Raw genomic sequence first — 18,100 nt, forward strand, 5'->3', positions numbered from 1 at the left:
GGGAAGAGTAGAATCTAGATCTATTCCATAAGTTGCAGATTCTCAATGTAAAAAAGTTCTTGTATTCTTAATTAGCTCTAATTGTGAAAAGCTTGTGTGCATGACCCCTGTACTGGCGAGAGAATTATGTATCTGCAAATGCTTGCATTTTTTATCTTTGTTATTGCAGCCTACATGTAGCTAAGAGACGTGTATAGAGGGCGGCAAAATCATGAGTGGTGCTAGATAAAAAGTTTGTGCATTTGCCGATACATATAAATCTCACCTCAATGCTTAATCCTGCCGAGTTGAGATTCATGATATTTATCGGCAAATGTACGCATTTTTTATCTAGCACCACCGCTCATGATTTTGCCGCCCTCTATACGCGTCTCGTAGCTAGGCTGCAATAATAAAGAAGACAAGGTGGCGACAATAACATTTGTAAATAAATGCTCCTCTTCTTACAATCTTTTTTTAAAGTTAACATAAATTCATAATAAAAAAAGGCACAATTAGTGCCTAAGGGGTGGGGGAATAGCGTTGTAGCCCATTTACATAAGTTAGGGCTACAAAAGTTTAAGATATAGGTTTTTGTCTCGCCTGCATAGCAGAGCGAGACTATAGGCGCCGCTTTTCCGACGGCCGCGGCGGCGTCAACATCAAATCTTAACCTAAGGTTAAGTTTTTGAAATGACATTATAACTTAAAAAGTCTATGGACCTAGTTCATGAAACTTGGACATAAGGTTAATCAAGTATTACTGAACATCTTGCCTGAGTTTCAGGTCACATGACCAAGGTCAAAGGTCATTTAGGGTCAATGAACTTTGACCATGTTGGGAGAATTATTTTCAAAATCTTAACCAAAGGTTAAGTTTTAAAAATGACATCATAACTTAGAAAGTATATGGACCTAGTTCATGAAACTTGGGCATAAGGTTAATCAAGTATAAGTGAACATCCTGCTCAAGTTTCAGGTCACGTGACCAATGTCAAACGTCATTTAGGGTCAATGAACTTTGGTCAAGTTGGGGGTATTTGTTGAATTACTATCATAACTTTGAAAATTTATGGATCTAGTTCATGTAACTTGGCCATAAGGTTAATCAAGTATTAGTGAACATCCTGCCTGAGTTTCAGGTCACATGACCATGGTCAATGGTCAATGGTCAATGGTCATTTAAGGTCAATGAACTTTGGCCGTGTTGGGGGTATTTGTTAAATTACCATCCTAACATTCTGAAAGTTTACGGATCTAGTTCATAAAACTTGGACATAAGAGTAATCAAGTATCACTGTACATCCTGTACGAGTTTCAGGTCACATGACCATGGTCAAAGGTCATTAAAGGTCAATGAACTTTGGCCGTGTTGGGGGTATTCGTTGAATTACCATCATAACTCTGAAAGTTTATGGATCTAGTTCATAAAACTTGGGATATAAGAGTAATCAAGTATCACTGAACATCCCCTATGAGTTTCAGGTCACAAAACCAAGGTCAAAGGTCAGTTAAGGTCAATAAACTTAGGCCATGTTGGGGTAATTGTTGAATTGTCATCATAACTTTGAAAGTTTATAGATAGAGTGAATGAAATGTGGACATGGGTGTAGTTGACAAGTCTTAAGTCACCGTTCAAATGTCATTTATGGTCAATGAACGTGGTATTATGTCATTATATGAATGGTGTTTTTGTGAATGATTATTTTATAGTAGTTTTCAAAGTTAGCACTGCTGCGATATTAAAATCGCATAATGCAGGCGAGACTGCCAGAGGCGTTCCACTTGTTTAGGAAGAGTCTACCTTGGGGAAAAACGATGGTGTGTGTACCTGAATGCAATGCAATCCCTGGCTCCGTGGAGATTAAGCATGTCAGTGAATGGCTTGATCTCTAGGAGCCTCCTGGCTATAGTCTGCAGGCACAGACCCTGATTGAAACTTCGATCAGCAAGTGTGTCTCCATACAAAACTTGCTGTTTCAATCCTGAGCGAGAGGGCCTTCAGTACACTAGGTACATGTATGATTAGACTGCACATTCAGACCCTTGAGTGAAGGGTTTACACAGCAGACTACCAGTATCCTGGCTATGCGTGACAAAGATGGAAATTACGGGATCTGAGAGTGCTAAAAATAGATTCAGTGACCTCAATTCCCCCCATTTCGTCTATTTTTCATGACTTGCTGTCTTCCAATAATCTTGTTCTGAAACCTGATATGTTTACATTGACTAACGCACTCAATTCATGTTGGCACTTGACAGGTGAATGAACTTTCATAGATTTCTTGTGTGGAGAAGTCTTTGAAAACTGAGACAGTCCTTGTAAACTGGGATGATCCCAATTTTCTGACCAGCGCCTCTACTGTTTTGGGAAACCTCATAGAATTTGTTTGTACTTATAATAAAATCAGCACTTTAAACTATATTTTCCTTATTTCCCCTGATTTGCAGAGATGAGCTTAAGCGTCATTACAACTTGGGTCACTACTTCTTGGAGATCAGTCTTGATGATTTGGCCAGCTTTGATGAAGATTTGGCTGACCAATTACAAAAACAACCAGCTGAATACCTTCCATTGGTAAGAACAAACTGTTGATTACCAAGCTCTAGAGTCTACCTTTTTTTTTTTTTTTTTGGTCATTTTAAATCACTCCTAAATCAAATGAAAAAAATTATTTAAAAAAAAAGCTCTCGAAGAAGGTAAACATGCCATATAGATTTAGATACATGTATTGAGGAATGTTTATTGTGCTTGTTCTTGTGGATAGATTGTTATGTTAGTAGCTATAACATATTTGTAATAAATTTGCCATATAGATTATGTGCACAAGCAGCTCGAGTGCTTCCTACTAAAAATCAGAATGAAGACCTTTATGTGTAAATTGTATGATTTTTTACTTCTGATATAGATCTTGAAACTTGATGGGCTGAATCAGCTAAACTGTATTTCAGTGTTAAAGATGAAACTTTTTACGAGACTGTAAATATTATCTCTTTGTACAAACAGTTTGAGGAAGCAGCTAAGGAAACCGCTGATGAAGTGACAAGACCCAGGCCTGAAGAAGATGAAGATGTCCAAGATATTCAGATCATGCTCAAATCTGAAGCCAACCCCATCCCAATCAGGAACCTGAAAGTGAGTGTTGAATGATTTACCTACAAGGATTCTGGAACAACCTGGGACAGCGCTTTAAAAACCTAAAGCTATTTGAAAATTAATTTCATTAGCATACTAATACAGCCTGGAAACTTTGAATATTGTGTTTTGAAGGGGAAGTTCACCATGATTATCAAGTTGATTTTCAAGAATGGCAAACAAATAAGATTATAGGTTTGACGAAAGTCCACAGAAAAACAGAAATAAAACTTTTGAAAGTTTTGCTTTTATGACGTACATGTACATGCAAGCAGCTGCATGTCATGTAATACAAAATTACAACTTGTCAAATGTTTTTTTCTTTTAAAGTCTGAAGAGGTCTCAAAGCTTATCAAGATTCCAGGTATTGTGATTGCTGCATCAGCAATCCGTGCTAAGGCAACACGCATTACCATCCAGTGTCGTAGCTGCAGGAACTATGTACCTAATCTAACTCTTAAGCCCGGGCTAGAGGGTTACACCATGCCTCGTAAATGCAACACGTGAGTTTGAAATTTTGTTACGATACAAACTATCAAGTACTAAGGGTTTTTTTATGAAGTAAATTATATATTTTTAACACCTATGTAATGCCTAAATGTATTCCATATAAGTTGTACTTAGTCCTTTGCATATTTGGGGGCAAAAGACTTGTAGATTTGACTATACAATCTGAATTTAGAAAAAAAATTGAATTCTTTGTATACAGTGTGTATAAAAAAACGGGACAGTTTTAAATTATTAAAAAGTTGTTTCAAATTATGATATCTATATTTTGATGTTAATAGATGCTCTGAAATCTTATCTTTGAATGCCATTTAAAAAAATAAATTTTGTTCATGCTTGAGCGAACACGGGACTTTTTTCGGGGGTTTAAAAAGAGGCTTGCGTCAAAATGGCAGAAATTAGAAATTTGATGATTAGACTTTTGTCTAATCAGCAGACTTCCTCCTAATCTTTTCATTATCAAAGCAATAATTTTCAAATTATGCTGTCAAATTTCATTTACAAATTTATTTATTTACCTGAATTATTTTGTTTGTCATATAAACTTCTTTTACCTTTGGACTTTCCTTCATAAGTAAGAAAAGAAGACTTTTTGTCAACCCGAGCAAGTATATTTGCTTTATTAATTGGGAGAATTGTAGTTATTCAGATTCTTTTATAACGTGAAACAAATAAAATTATGGTCTATAAAAGACATGAATCCTATTTTCAAGGGGTTATTGAATCCTTCACAAAGTTTAATTATGTGCTTGACAGGACAAGCAGGAAAGGATTCATGTCTTTCAATGGCAATGGTGTATTGAGTCAATTTTGAAGGAGCAAGATATGGCAGATCGGGAAAAATGTATTAAAAAGTTGTGAAGCAAGCAAGCAAAAATTTCCACTTTTTTATTAAAATATCCTATTTGTGATTTTGACATAATATTCAGAAAGTGATATCATATTTCACTTTCTTTTTTTTCCTGTTATTTCCTTTCCACTTTTTTTTTCTTGGTCATGATTTTTTTTTTATTGGTGGGGGGGGGGGGAGCACCCCATCAGTATGCCACGGTTCAAAGGCACCATAACCATTGTAGCACACAATGAAATAGGATTCGGAAAAAACACACGCTCTCCCATACTTTGGTTGAAAAAGAAAAATCTTGCCCAAAGAAGGAATATTCAAAGATAAAAGAGAACATATATTAAAAAGTAACAACACCAGAACAATTCAAGCAAATAAGTAGATTTGGAAATAAATTATGACCACATAATTCGAAAATTGTGACAAAGATAATGAAACGGTTAAGAGGAAGTCTGCTGATTAGCAAGAAGTGCGACCATCACATTTATCATTTTATGCCATTTTGGCGCAAGCCTCCTTTTTAACCCTAGACAAAAACATTCCATGTTCGCTCAAGCATGAACGAAACTTAATGTCATAATGTCATTTGAAGGATAAGACTTCAGAGCACTTATTAACACCAAAATATAGAGATCATAATTTGAAACAAAAATTTTATAGACTTTTTAAATCTGTCCCGTTTTTTTATACGCACTGTATAGGCAAAACAAACAAATTTCCAAATTTAACTGATGAAATTTGAATTAAACAGAATTGTTGGGATTAAGACTTGCTTGCAACATTTAAAGCATCATTTCGGAAAAGCCAAATATTGTGATTTATTCTGATTAGTAAACTGATTTATGTGAAACAAACAAAACAAAGTTTGATCTATCAAATTTGTTCTCATATTATTTGTATTCAGTGATCAGGCGGGAAGACCTAAGTGCCCATTGGATCCATTCTTTATTGTACCAGACAAGTGTAAGTGTGTAGACTTTCAGATTTTGAAGCTTCAGGAGGCTCCTGAGGATGTACCCAATGGTGAGATGCCAAGACATTTACAGCTATTCTGTGACAGGTGGGTAGTAGAACATATCAAAACTAGGGTATTCACTCTTAATGCCTCAAAACATAGTGGAGGGTTGTTCTTTTGGGATTATCCTCTGAATTACAAGTTAACATTAGAATATGAGAAACATGCATTTGTGTGGTTTAAAGAAACACTACAATGATGGGATATTGAATGGTGTAATACCAAAACCCATACAGTTAACAGTTTTCTTTGTGTTACAGTGACAGAGGTACATTAAGTAATAGGGAGAGGGTTAAAGGACAAGTCCACCCCAACAAAAAGATTATTTGAATAAAAGGGAAAAAAATCCAACAAGAATAACACTAAAAATTTCATCAAAATCGGATGCAAAATAAGAAAGTTATGACATTTAATGTTTTGCATAATTTCACAAAACAGTTATATGCACAGTGTTTGGTATGCAAATGAGGAGACTGATGATGTCATCCACTCACTATTTCTTTTGTATTTTATTATATGAAATATTCTAATTTTCTCATTGTCAAGTAAAACAAACAATTCCTCCATGAACATGTGGAATTAGCATTGTTTAATGCTACATGTATATGGTTCAGTCAAGTTGGTCCTTATTTTCAAATCTGTAAAAAGTGAAATATAATAAAATTCAAACAATAAAAAACAAAAGAAATAGTGAGTGAGGGACATCATTGACTGTCTCATTTGTATGTCACTGAGTTGTGCATATCACTGTTTTGTGAAAAATAAGTGAAACTTTAAAATGTAACTTTCTTATTTCACATCCGATTTTGATGAAATTTTTAGCATTATGCTAGTTTGATATATCTTTTTATATTCAAATCAACATTTTTCTGGGGTGGACTTGACCTTTAACCATCTCTCCTGGCTCCTGGTTACTCTTATATTGAGGGGGGGGGGGCTGAGATATGGTATTTTAATACTATCCAAACCCCCAGTTTTAATGGAAATCAAATATCAAACTCACTTTCAGATGGGCTTGCCTGCCAAGTAGGGAATAATTTATTCCCAGTTGAATAGAATTACCTAATTTTCTGAGCCACAGAATACTAATAGGCATGTTTCACTTTCCATTTTATGATTGTTAGGTATTTGTGTGAGAAGGTTGTTCCTGGTAATAGAGTGACCATCATTGGAGTCTATTCCATCAAGAAGGCTGGACCAGTTTCCAAGGTAATTCAGATATGAACATCATTTGAAAAACAATATCAAAAACTTGGATTTTTGCTTTTACATGCTGGTATTGAAATAAATGATCAGAATATAAGTTAAGAGCTGGGGCCCTGTTAATGTGATGGTCGCTTTGCCATCCAATGATAATTACCATGGTAACAATACTTGAGGTCCAATCAAAACCAAGGTTACCATGGAAGGTATGATCGGATGACAAGTTACCATCATAGTAAATATCTTCCAACAGGACCCTGACAGCATACACTTATACTAGCACTTTGATGTGACCTTACATTTTACAATGAAGTTATAACTCAATTGAACTTTAGAACTTTTATATTCATCTTGTTTGTTGAAGATCAAATAAGAATTCTATTGAAAATTAGTTAAATGTAAAATTTGTAATATGTAAAATTTATTTTTTATTTACAGCGTACACGTAAGAACAAGGTAGCAGTAGGAATCCGTAACCCTTACATCCGTGTTGTTGGTATTGAAGTTGATCAGGAAGGGTTAGGAAGGACTAGTGCTGCCCATCAGGTTACTCCTCAAGAAGAAGAAGAGTTCAGGCGTCTTTCTGCCAATCCTAATGTCTATGACATCATCGCGCGTAGTATAGCACCCTCTATCTATGGAAGTATAGGTAAGTTTAAGAGTTTGTGGGTGATAGACATTGAGAAGACTTGGAAATTGAGAAAGTAAAGATTAATGATATTATGTCTTTGTGTTTGTTAGAAGAAATCTTTTTAGATCTCCTCAAAATCTTCTTTGAGTTTTCTGCTCCTCTATACCAAGAAAGAGTCTTTAGACAATTTAAGCCTGAACAAGTAAAGAAAAAATTACAAGGGATGATTTCAGTGTATATATTTGCATTTTGATCCATGTTATTCACCTATTTATAACAAGACTTTTAATTGTTGATGATGTGTTGTATGCACCAATTGACTATGTACAATCCTGACTTTCTTTCATTCTCAGATGTAAAGAAGGCGATCTCATGTCTGTTGTTTGGCGGATCCCGTAAGCGTCTTCCTGATGGTCTGATACGCCGTGGTGACATCAATCTCCTGTTGCTAGGTGACCCTGGTACAGCTAAGAGTCAGCTTCTCAAGTTTGTAGAGAAGGTCTCTCCTATTGGGGTGAGTGAAGAATGTAGCTAGTATGATCATTAAGCATGAACCATATTAGACCTTTCGTAAAGCTGGACTACCAATCTCATGCCATTCAAATCATTCTGTCCACAAAAGTAAGGGGATGTATTCATTATTTCTTGGAATGCAAACGTTTTGTTGTTGACCATTTCAATTGATATTAATCAGAAATATGTTATATGATCATGATAATAGTGCAACCAATTCTCGCTACCCCAAATAGGAACAAAAATCTCATAATGCGCGAGACGAGATAATTTTCACTCCGTCGGGTCGTCATCACCACTTCCGGTTAAGAGTCATGCTCGCGCGGGGTTCGCGATTCTGAGTTTTCCACCACGCTGAAATCGATGCCAATCAGCGTAATATGTACAGATTATAATACTTTTTATTTAATTTGGTCAGTTTTTATTCCATTTGAATTATAAATAAAAAAAATATATATATTTCACGTGAAAATAATTTTTATTCATGTTTTTATTTGGTTATAAAAAATTAAACAAAAAGTGAATATCTTAAAACTTTGCATTTAGCGACCGGCCTGACACCACGATCGTATTCAACTAGACGCTAAATATATACAGCATTCATTCCGTTCAATTTTTAGTCGACCACAAAATGGATAAAAAATCAGTTTCGGAACTTAAAAAAATCTTAACTGACAGAGGAATACCTTGCAATGGAAAGCGTCGGGCAGAATTAGTGACTTTAGCAGAAAAGGCTGTTAAACTGTATCGTGAAAGAGAGGGTTGTGATCACGAACTTTCCGAGCGAAAGCGACGTTGTGTTGTAGTGCATGACGGCACTGTTGATCTGAATGGCAAAACAGTGCATTGGACTTCCGAACAGGAAGTTGTAATACCGAAAAAGCTATCCCATAATGCAATGCGCGTTACAGGGATTTTCCCGGATCTCGGCGAAATCGCTATTTGGGGTAGCGAGAATTCAGCACTTGTATCCACTGTGGGTGCTCAAGGTGCTAATTGTTAATATGGTCCTATCCTTGTCCAATAGATTCTTTGTATTGATATTTGGGTGAAATAGGAACAAATGAACAAAAATACAGATTTTGGATCATTTTATTATTTTCTCTGCCCTTTGGCTGCAGGAGATAGTTTCATATAGGAGATACTTTTATGAATGATGAGATCTTTTTTTTTATGTAGGTTTACACATCAGGAAAAGGAAGCAGTGCTGCTGGTCTTACTGCATCAGTTATGAGGGATCCAGCAACAGTAAGTTAAATGATTTGAGCATTCTTACCTGGAAAATGATTTTGATGGTTGAATTAAGCTTTCATTGGAAATATTTGCTGTTTTAGTATCGGGGGGTCTCAATTGTGATTGCTTGCTACTCTGTGTCTCCATGGTTAGTTGCCATAGTGGCAAAGTTACAATAGTTAAAACCCTTCAAAAGAGGCTCTGATCTTAATATGTAACATTCTTAATAAAAGTGAATATATTTAGAAACAAAAATGAGAAAAGCATCAGAAGTTTATCAAGAATATTTTATTACTAAATCACAAAGAAATGGCAACAAAATGCGATGAGTAAGAAGTATATAACATAATGTTTGTTTTTTAACAATGGAATATATTTTGATAGATTCATTAAATGTAATACCTCACTATGAAGCCTTTACTTGATTATCAGAGTGGAGCAAGATTTGTTTGACTAGTTTGTGTGTGTGTGAAGGGACATTTTGAACCAGAGCTGTCATCAGGATTACTTAGAACAAAAAAATACTTGCCTGTCACACATTAGGAAGTGTTTTTAAAGGATATATCATTAATCATTTCATTCATCAGCGAAACTTCATCATGGAAGGTGGAGCTATGGTGTTGGCGGATGGCGGTGTTGTTTGTATTGACGAGTTTGACAAGATGAGAGAGGATGATCGTGTAGCTATTCATGAGGCTATGGAACAACAAACGATCTCCATTGCCAAGGCAGGGATTACCACTACACTGAACTCAAGGGCATCGGTTCTGGCTGCGGCCAACTCAGTCTTTGGACGATGGGATGATACTAAAGGGGATGAGGTATGTTGATGAAATAGCTTCCATTTTATCGTCTTGTCTTTCCAGTTCTTTTCTGAAATTGATGTTGCAAATCTTTTATCTGGTAGGCAAACTTCATAAATCCTTGTGTACTTTCTAAAAATTGCCAAGTCAAGTGTTTAATAGATATATGATAATTGATTAACCACCCTAACCAGGATCTCTTATGATTTTAATCAACTCCAGAGGGTAGACATAATACTGTATCATACTGCTTTCCGTATCTTCAATTTATTCTTGTTCATTTAAATCAAATTATGATATTGTTTCCTCTACAGAACATAGACTTCATGCCTACCATCCTGTCTCGTTTTGACATGATCTTCATTATAAAAGATGAGCATGATGAAGCTAGAGATATGGTACGTTTAGGATTACTTTTTTATTTTGTTTAAATTTGTGGCAGTTGAAATATTTACAGAACACTTTATAATAATAATAGGCATTTATATAGCACCATCTATCTAGAAATAAGCTATTCCGAGGCGCAGTGTTTATTATTATTATTACCCCAGCTTTAGCTCTAGCTGCCTTTCAGCGCTCAGTGCATTCAAGGAATTAATCCTGCCGGGTACCCAGTCACCTCACCTGGTTGAGTGCAGCACAATGTGAATAAATTTATTTGCTGAAGGAAATTACGCCATGGCTGAGATTCGAACCCACGACCCTCTGTTTCAAAGTCAGAAGTCTAATCCACTGGGCCACAACGCTCCACAGTTAATATGTTCATATGGAGTGCTTATGTTAATACATTCTGATGTCAATGTGTTTCATTGATTTTGACCTATACATGAAATGAAAAACAAGTGCAACCTTCAAATGATATTTGCCAGTCATGACAATTCATTTCGAAAGAATATGTATGGTAAGAAAGAAATTACTCTTTTTAAAGCCTTGATCTCAGCAAATTTGTAGGAGTCACTGTATTCGAAACCTAGTTCCGTTTTTTTTTTTCTTTTGCTTTTTAAGATGGTTTAAAATCACTGATAAATGCTGAGAATGATTCTAATAAAAGTAACCTGTTTATATGTCTTGTTATGTTTGTATTGAAACAGAGACTAGCCAAGCATGTGATGGGTGTACACATGCATGCACAGGTTACTGCTACAGCTCAAGAGGGAGAACTAAGCCTAAATTTCCTCAAGAAATACATTGGATTCATTCGCAAGTATGTAGTCTCATGGTCATTTTCTTATGGATCATGATAATAAATTGGCACTTGGGTATTTTCATTTCATAAAGCATATGGAAAGTAACATTCTACTTCATGAAAAATTATGACAACTTCCTGAAGAAATGCATTCAATTCATTCCTCAGTATGGATTGTAATAATTAATCAGCATATCTGTAGTAAATAAAGAACATTTTATAAAGCTGCATTTTACTTGATGAACAATTGGAATATAAAGAAAATGTGACCTTAAAATGTTTCTCTGTTTTATAGATATGTCTACAGCACTGTTTTCTAAACCAGTTTACCAGATTGTAGCAAATAAATTTACCAGCATTCATATATAAAGCTGTGTGAAGAATTTGATTTAAGTTTAAACTTGTGCAGACACCAAAATTAATTGCAGTTCAATATCTGTTTACATTGCAGCAAATGTGGACCACGCATCTCTAACGCTGCTGCTGACAAACTGAAGAATCGTTATGTCTTGATGAGAAGTGGAGCTAGAGATCATGAGATGGAGACTGATAGGAAGACTAGCATACCAATCACTGTCAGGTGAGCATCAACCCTTCAATCTTTGATAAAAGATTTGTCCTTTGGATTTAAGGGATTTGATATATCTTAGCTGACTGTTTCCTTTATGCATTTCAGTAACATTTCTGTATGCCTGACCCCTTGTGTATGGTACTTTCCTAAAATTATTAGTCTCTGTTTTACAGTACTTTAAAAAAAAGTGAAGTAAGAATAGAGAAAATCGAGGGATGAACATACAAAATTTAGTTTCCAATTCTTTCATTTTTCCATAGACCAGACCAAAGAGTTTCGGAAAGCAGGCTGATGTGAAATTCAGAAACCAATAGAAACAGATGAACAGGATGTATAATAACCTACCTTTATATTTCGAAATGTAGAAACTGCTTAATCTTGCAATTTACAAGACTTGGTGATTTCTGAGGTCGTGTAGTAAAATCAAAAATATAATTGATGTATTTCAGAAAATAGGTAGATATTCTTAAGTTTATAATTAATGGTCAATCATTGTTTTTAAATGTTTTGTTTACTTGAATTTGTTGCTAGGCAACTTGAAGCCATCATCCGTATATCAGAATCCCTTGCTAAGATGAAGCTGAAACCTTTTGCCAGTGAGGAAGATGTAGATGAAGCTTTGAGACTCTTCCAGGTTTCTACGCTAGATGCTGCTAGGACTGGAAACCTGTCTGGTAATTATTCATCCCTTGATTATTAGCATTCTCCTCTTGTCTTTACCAATATCACCATCGGCCTATCAAACCCCCTTCAGTTAACAATTGATCCTTCTGAGTCCAGTTTCATTCAGACTTACTATCATGGTATCCTTGCCTTTACTGAAATTTTGACTCTGATTGGCTACTTTAATAACTCTGTTACCATGGTAGTTGGCATAATGGTATATGAGTTGTGTGCAACAGAGCCCTTGGCAGTACCTTGTATTTTGCATTCATGTAAAGAGTAGGTTCACCTCGTTTTAATCCTCCGAATGTAGGCCTTCTTTTTATCAGCCTTCAAATTTTCCTCTTTTTAATTTGGTATATTTGTTGATATTACTGGTCATTGTGGACCTGAGTATACACTTGGGGTACTATGTATATTTGTATTTAAATATATATTTTTTAGATATGATTTTCAAGATGAGTAAACAGTTATTAATTTCCCCTTATTTTATTTTTAGAATGTGATTAGTTAATTTTTATTAGGTTTAACCCTAAAAGAGACGGGTTATTTGGACCCATCTCACAGCCGAGGGGGGGGGGGATTCCGCCCCCCTGAGATCTCAGCCGAGCGCTGCGAAAATTTGCACAGGGATAGTGTGCGATATAATCTACAAGGTGTATGGTTGATTTTTTTTTAATGATAAGATTTTTCATTTAGTGAAATGCTAATTTATTCATGAAATAAAACATTTGCTCTAATCAACTATCATACTGCCCCAAAACTGCTATTTTTTTATTCAGACTCTTTGTAAGATCCCAATCAAATGCACTTAAAAAAATTTGGTATTGCAATTTTTTTTCTTATGTATCTTTTATTGTTTTTATTATATTTATGTATTTCTTTGTTGTTTGACTTTTTTTTTAATGGAAATTGTTGCAGACTTGATTCTGATTATAAACAAGACAAGATTAATCAAGTTTAATCAGTAAAAGTCTAAATAATGATACATTTATGAATTTTGGCTAAATACACAATTTGCATTGGATTTGTACATGAATCCACATTTTTTAGCAGTTTTGGGTCTGACATGCACTTACATAATGTTGCGTAATTTGGTAACCACGTACCTGGGCATCATAAATTTGGTCTCAAAAGTTGCGCTAGATTTGAAAGTAAAATGTCAGCAAGCGGCGCAGTTGAAAAATTTCGCGCGGCGGATTTACTTGACCAAAAAAGTGGTAGGTATGTGCCGCCGGCGAGACAAAAAAACGGGGGCTCTGGAATGGGCTTATTGTAAAAAGGTGGGTCCTCGGAACTACAAATGTTTGTGAAAATGGGGGTCCTTGGAAAGGGTCACCTGCGTGTAAGTGCGTATGCATCCCTATGGAACGGGCATACGAGCATGCAGCTAGCACAGGCGCCGGGTGCGCTCGCGCAGAGGCGATGGTCGAACAGCGCTCTGCAGCTTATGGTAGTGGATCAATATGGCCGGAACGGCGTAACGGAAAATATGCGAAGCTCTGGAGCGGATTTTTTCTTTTTTTCTTGATAAGAAGAAAATGCTATGCTTTGGAGTGGCTTTCTTTGTTCTTTTTCTCAATAAGATAAAAATGCTATGCCTTGGAACGGAAATTTGAGTGTAAAAATGGGGTTAAAAAAAGAGTTATATTTTCAACTTGATGATTGAGAATATGATTTCAATCAAATATTTCTATATTTGTGTTATTTGTAGGTGTTGAAGGCTTTACAACCCAAGAGGATCAAGATGAGTTGAATCATATTGAAAGACAGCTGAAGAGGAGGTTTGCCATTGGCTCTCAGGTTTCAGAACATTGTATCATCCAAGACTTCCTTAGACAGGTAAAGGCCATCAATTTTTGGGCTTGTTCAGACATAATGCTATAAATAGGCACACTCGTGCTTATGAACACACATTACTATATGATTTTTGCCATTAGTTGGTCACTTGAACTTGAATAATGATAATAATATGTTAAAGGAGAATGAAACTTTTGGAGCAAGTTAGCTTTTGTGAAAGCAGAAAAATCAAAGAATAAGATCAACAAAAGTTTATAGGACTAGCAATAGAAGAGTTATGAGCATTTGAATGTTGAGATCACTAATGCTATGGAGATCCTCCATTGGCAATGCGACCTAAATCTATGATGTCACAGATGAACAACTCTCCCCTTTTGGACACTGAAAATATATACCCCAAAACATCTCTTTTTGCTCATTCTAATCATATGACAAACGATTCATCAATGATATAATGTTGTGAAACCTCTGTACTTGTCCTCTCATAAAGAGAACACCTCACCTTGTGATAGACTCTATAAAATTGAGAATATAAGTGAAATAAGTACTAAAGTAATGAGGGAGTTGTACATGTGTGACATCACAGATCTTGGTCGCATTGCCAATAGGAGGATCTACATGGCATTAGTGATCTCAATATTCAAATGCTCATAACTTTCTTATTATTCATTCAATCTTCCTCAAACTTTCAACAATATGTTTCTTTGATTTTTCTCTTTGATATGGATTCAGCTGGTTTCAAGGGTTTCATTCTCCTTTAAGCTTATATATCACTTATATTAAAACAAATCAATCTCTCAGTGCTTTACAGAAAACATGTAGTTACTAATAAATTTAACTCTAATAACATAAACACATAAAGAGGTAAAGTACACAATATCAATGTTAAAAGTTTATTTCATGTTTCAACATATGTATTTTGTACATATTTTCTGAGGAATTCAGCTGGTCCACAGCTTTTTACAGCCATGTGACAAAAAATGTCAGTTGCCTTTGTGATATTTTTTAACACCTTGTATTCCATTGACAACTGTTTGTGGGACTGCTTAAATGGTGACAGGATTTCTTTTAATAAGAATCCACTTTCTCACATTAGGACATGCTATATTATTTAAGAGAATTCCACAAACTTCTTAACTCTTTCATGAAGGGAGTATTAATCTCAAAGATTTGAATCATGTAATACTTAAAAGAGCTTGTTAGAAAAATGGAATCTTCTACCATTAATATTAGCTGTCCGACTGCTGTCATCATTAAAACCCATTTATAACTGACATCAATGATTCTTACTACATGTATATGGATCACAACCAATCCGAATACCATACAGTATCTAAAAGAAATCTTTAATTTAGATGGACTCTTGTCCAAATAACAAATGAATCCTACCAATGAAAGAAATTTGAAATTTTGATGGAGAAAATTCAAGACAAAAAGTTGTTTCCTATCAGTTTGAAATAAGAATATGGTTCAAGGCTGGATGTTAACCTTCTTCCATCTTTTATTCATTCATTTCATTCCCAGAAATACCCGGAACGTTCCATCCAGAAGGTGATATACCTTATGATGCGCAGAGGTGAGGTCCAGTATCGAATGCAACGAAAGATGCTCTACCGTATCAAGTGAATATAACCTCTACAGCCATCTTTACCCTAATACAAGGAGTCCTTGAGATGTCTATTTCACAAAGCAGGTCTCGGTTTAAAGACATACCAGGGAAACAATATGCCAGCCTTGGGGCGATGTTGACCCCCTAAATGCCCTTAAAAACCTAGAAAAACTTCAAAGAGAGCCCCTGTAATTCCTATTCGTTCTGATGTAAACCTGAATACATTGTATCAAGTTAGGGCTTATGGAAATTACCTACTATACACCTTAGTATATATAATATTAGTAAGTATAATATTAGGTGGGTAGGACATTTAATGACCATTTGCCTGGAACCTTGGTCTTATACCAGATGTATTTACAAGTGGTATTGACTGATTCATCAGAAATCATTTGCTTTTAAGTCATTGATATGATCGATAATTGATTGAGATAATATATTGATATTGCTATTTTGATACTGACAAAGCTATTCAATATCTCATTGTCGTGTAAATGTTTGTAGCATAGTGTAAATATTTATGAAAAATATTATAAACTATACCAATATATCTTCTTGGTAGAGAAAATCCCTCGCCAAATATTGAGTCAATATAATTGATATGAAATTGATCTTAAGACTGTTGTCAGTCCAAATTACTCTTATAAAGTCATATTTGGTTTCTCATGCACTATTAAATTAAAAGCTGGAATCCATTCTCGATGGTGTTTCATGTTATTTTGAAGTCATGCATAAAGTTACAATTTGAATATGAATTATATGATTATGATTGAATATGTATGACAAATGATGAGGTAAAAAATTGTCCCTACATTTGAACAAAACTGCGAATAATTCACATTTTGTCCAAGAAGTATGCTTTGCTGTAAAACTGTTTGAATGTCATATCTTCATATTCTAATTTAAGCTATTCTGATGATGAATGAGAAATTTATTTTGGTTCCTATGTTTATCCTGTGTAACAAATCTCTACTCATTAACAAGCTAATGTGCGAGATTTAATTCACTTAGAGCAAAAATTACTTGTGGATGCCACTCTGGCTCATGTCAGATGAATCGTGTTGTATAAATGTAATAAAGTCTACTTTGTGTGTAGCATTTTGTAAAATTATATTTGATATACCGAGTTTATTGATAAATATCCCATTGTAAGTTTGTAAATAAAGTCTTTTGTAAGCCTTACCTGTTATTATTTTGATTGATGGTTGCATTGAACATTGTATCCCCTAAGTGTGGGTGTGTGTGTGAGAGAGAGAGGATGAGGGAGCCAGAGAGGATGGGAAAGAGACAGGGAGGAATGGGTATATAGTGAGAAAGCAAGGAGCGGGAGACAAAGGGGGAGTAGGTTATTTCCATATTATTTTCTCTATTTATAAAGAGATGTATATTTATTTTTTTCAATGCATATTCTGCAAATTCAATCGTGCACATAATACAACTCTCCGTGCCTCTAAGATGATTGGCTCAAAACATTTCAAGATACAGGACGAATGAAAGATTTATATGAATATGAGGGATGGGCATCAAGAGGAAGAGAACAAAATGTTGGCAAGAAAAGAGTGTAGATATTGAAAACTGTGTGTGGATAGCTAAACTGATGAGAGAAAAGAACAAATACTGAAGATGGAATGACTTGGGGAGTTGAGGAGTGAGAGAGAGAGACAGATGGGTAACGGGAAGAAAGTGATATGATATGGAGAATATCGAGAGAGGGAGGGAGGGGTGAGGAAGAGACAAAATGGCAAAAATGAATGGAGATAAGGGAAATAGTTTGTGGATAGCTAAACCAATAAAGACTTGAGGAGATGGGTAACGGAGGGAGGGAAAATGTGATAGGAAATAGAGGCGATCGAGGGGCAAAGAAAAAGTTAAAAATCTACGATGACATGGAGTGGAGGGCAAATCAAATTACGCGGTTTCTGAAGAGGAGGTTATGATATTTGCAAATAGTACTTGCTCGGTGAATTTATATTGTTAAGCACGAAATCAAACACAGCATCGACGAATGTACTACGGTTACACGCAATCAAAAGTATATTGTACGTACGTCTTCACAAAGAACGATTCATTCTAATGGCCGATAACTACACAAAATATCCAATGATCCATAAGATGTATATAATTATATGCGAACCCCCTCCCTCGCCCATTTCATTTGTTGCCATGAACAATTGATGATAACATCATGGTGTGTTGCTGGATTTTTATTTCTCTCCTCTTTCCGGTTTGGCATCTATTTAAAAGTTTGGTTTACATCACTTTGTGATATAGTGTTGAAATTTTTTTTATTTGCTATTGTACTCAACATTTAGACTTATCTACTTCGTGATGATCTAAATCAATCAAATCTGAATCTATATGCGTCTATAATGAAATAAACCAACGTTTGTAAGCACTTCCAGCTTGT

The 18,100-nt window shown here is 35.2% G+C and overlaps 1 protein-coding gene across 1 annotated transcript in view; it reads left to right on the forward strand.

Moving 5' to 3' along the window:
• The window catches only part of LOC129265083 (DNA replication licensing factor mcm5-like), a 22,859-nt gene extending 5,984 nt beyond the window's left edge, over window positions 1-16,875 (forward strand). Inside the window, exons 2-16 of the mRNA XM_054903068.2 lie at window positions 2,431-2,557; window positions 2,987-3,115; window positions 3,446-3,618; window positions 5,371-5,526; window positions 6,606-6,690; window positions 7,123-7,333; window positions 7,669-7,829; window positions 9,008-9,076; window positions 9,649-9,882; window positions 10,179-10,262; window positions 10,956-11,068; window positions 11,502-11,630; window positions 12,153-12,295; window positions 13,999-14,126; window positions 15,609-16,875. Of these exons, the coding sequence (XP_054759043.2) occupies window positions 2,431-2,557; window positions 2,987-3,115; window positions 3,446-3,618; window positions 5,371-5,526; window positions 6,606-6,690; window positions 7,123-7,333; window positions 7,669-7,829; window positions 9,008-9,076; window positions 9,649-9,882; window positions 10,179-10,262; window positions 10,956-11,068; window positions 11,502-11,630; window positions 12,153-12,295; window positions 13,999-14,126; window positions 15,609-15,710 (2,044 nt within the window). The 3' untranslated portion in view covers window positions 15,711-16,875. The remainder of the gene's footprint in view (window positions 1-2,430; window positions 2,558-2,986; window positions 3,116-3,445; window positions 3,619-5,370; window positions 5,527-6,605; window positions 6,691-7,122; window positions 7,334-7,668; window positions 7,830-9,007; window positions 9,077-9,648; window positions 9,883-10,178; window positions 10,263-10,955; window positions 11,069-11,501; window positions 11,631-12,152; window positions 12,296-13,998; window positions 14,127-15,608) is intronic.
• The last annotated feature ends 1,225 nt before the right edge of the window (window positions 16,876-18,100 follow it).

The sequence above is a fragment of the Lytechinus pictus genome, chromosome 7, assembly GCF_037042905.1.
Source record: "Lytechinus pictus isolate F3 Inbred chromosome 7, Lp3.0, whole genome shotgun sequence".
NCBI classification, from domain to species: Eukaryota; Metazoa; Echinodermata; class Echinoidea; order Temnopleuroida; family Toxopneustidae; genus Lytechinus; species Lytechinus pictus.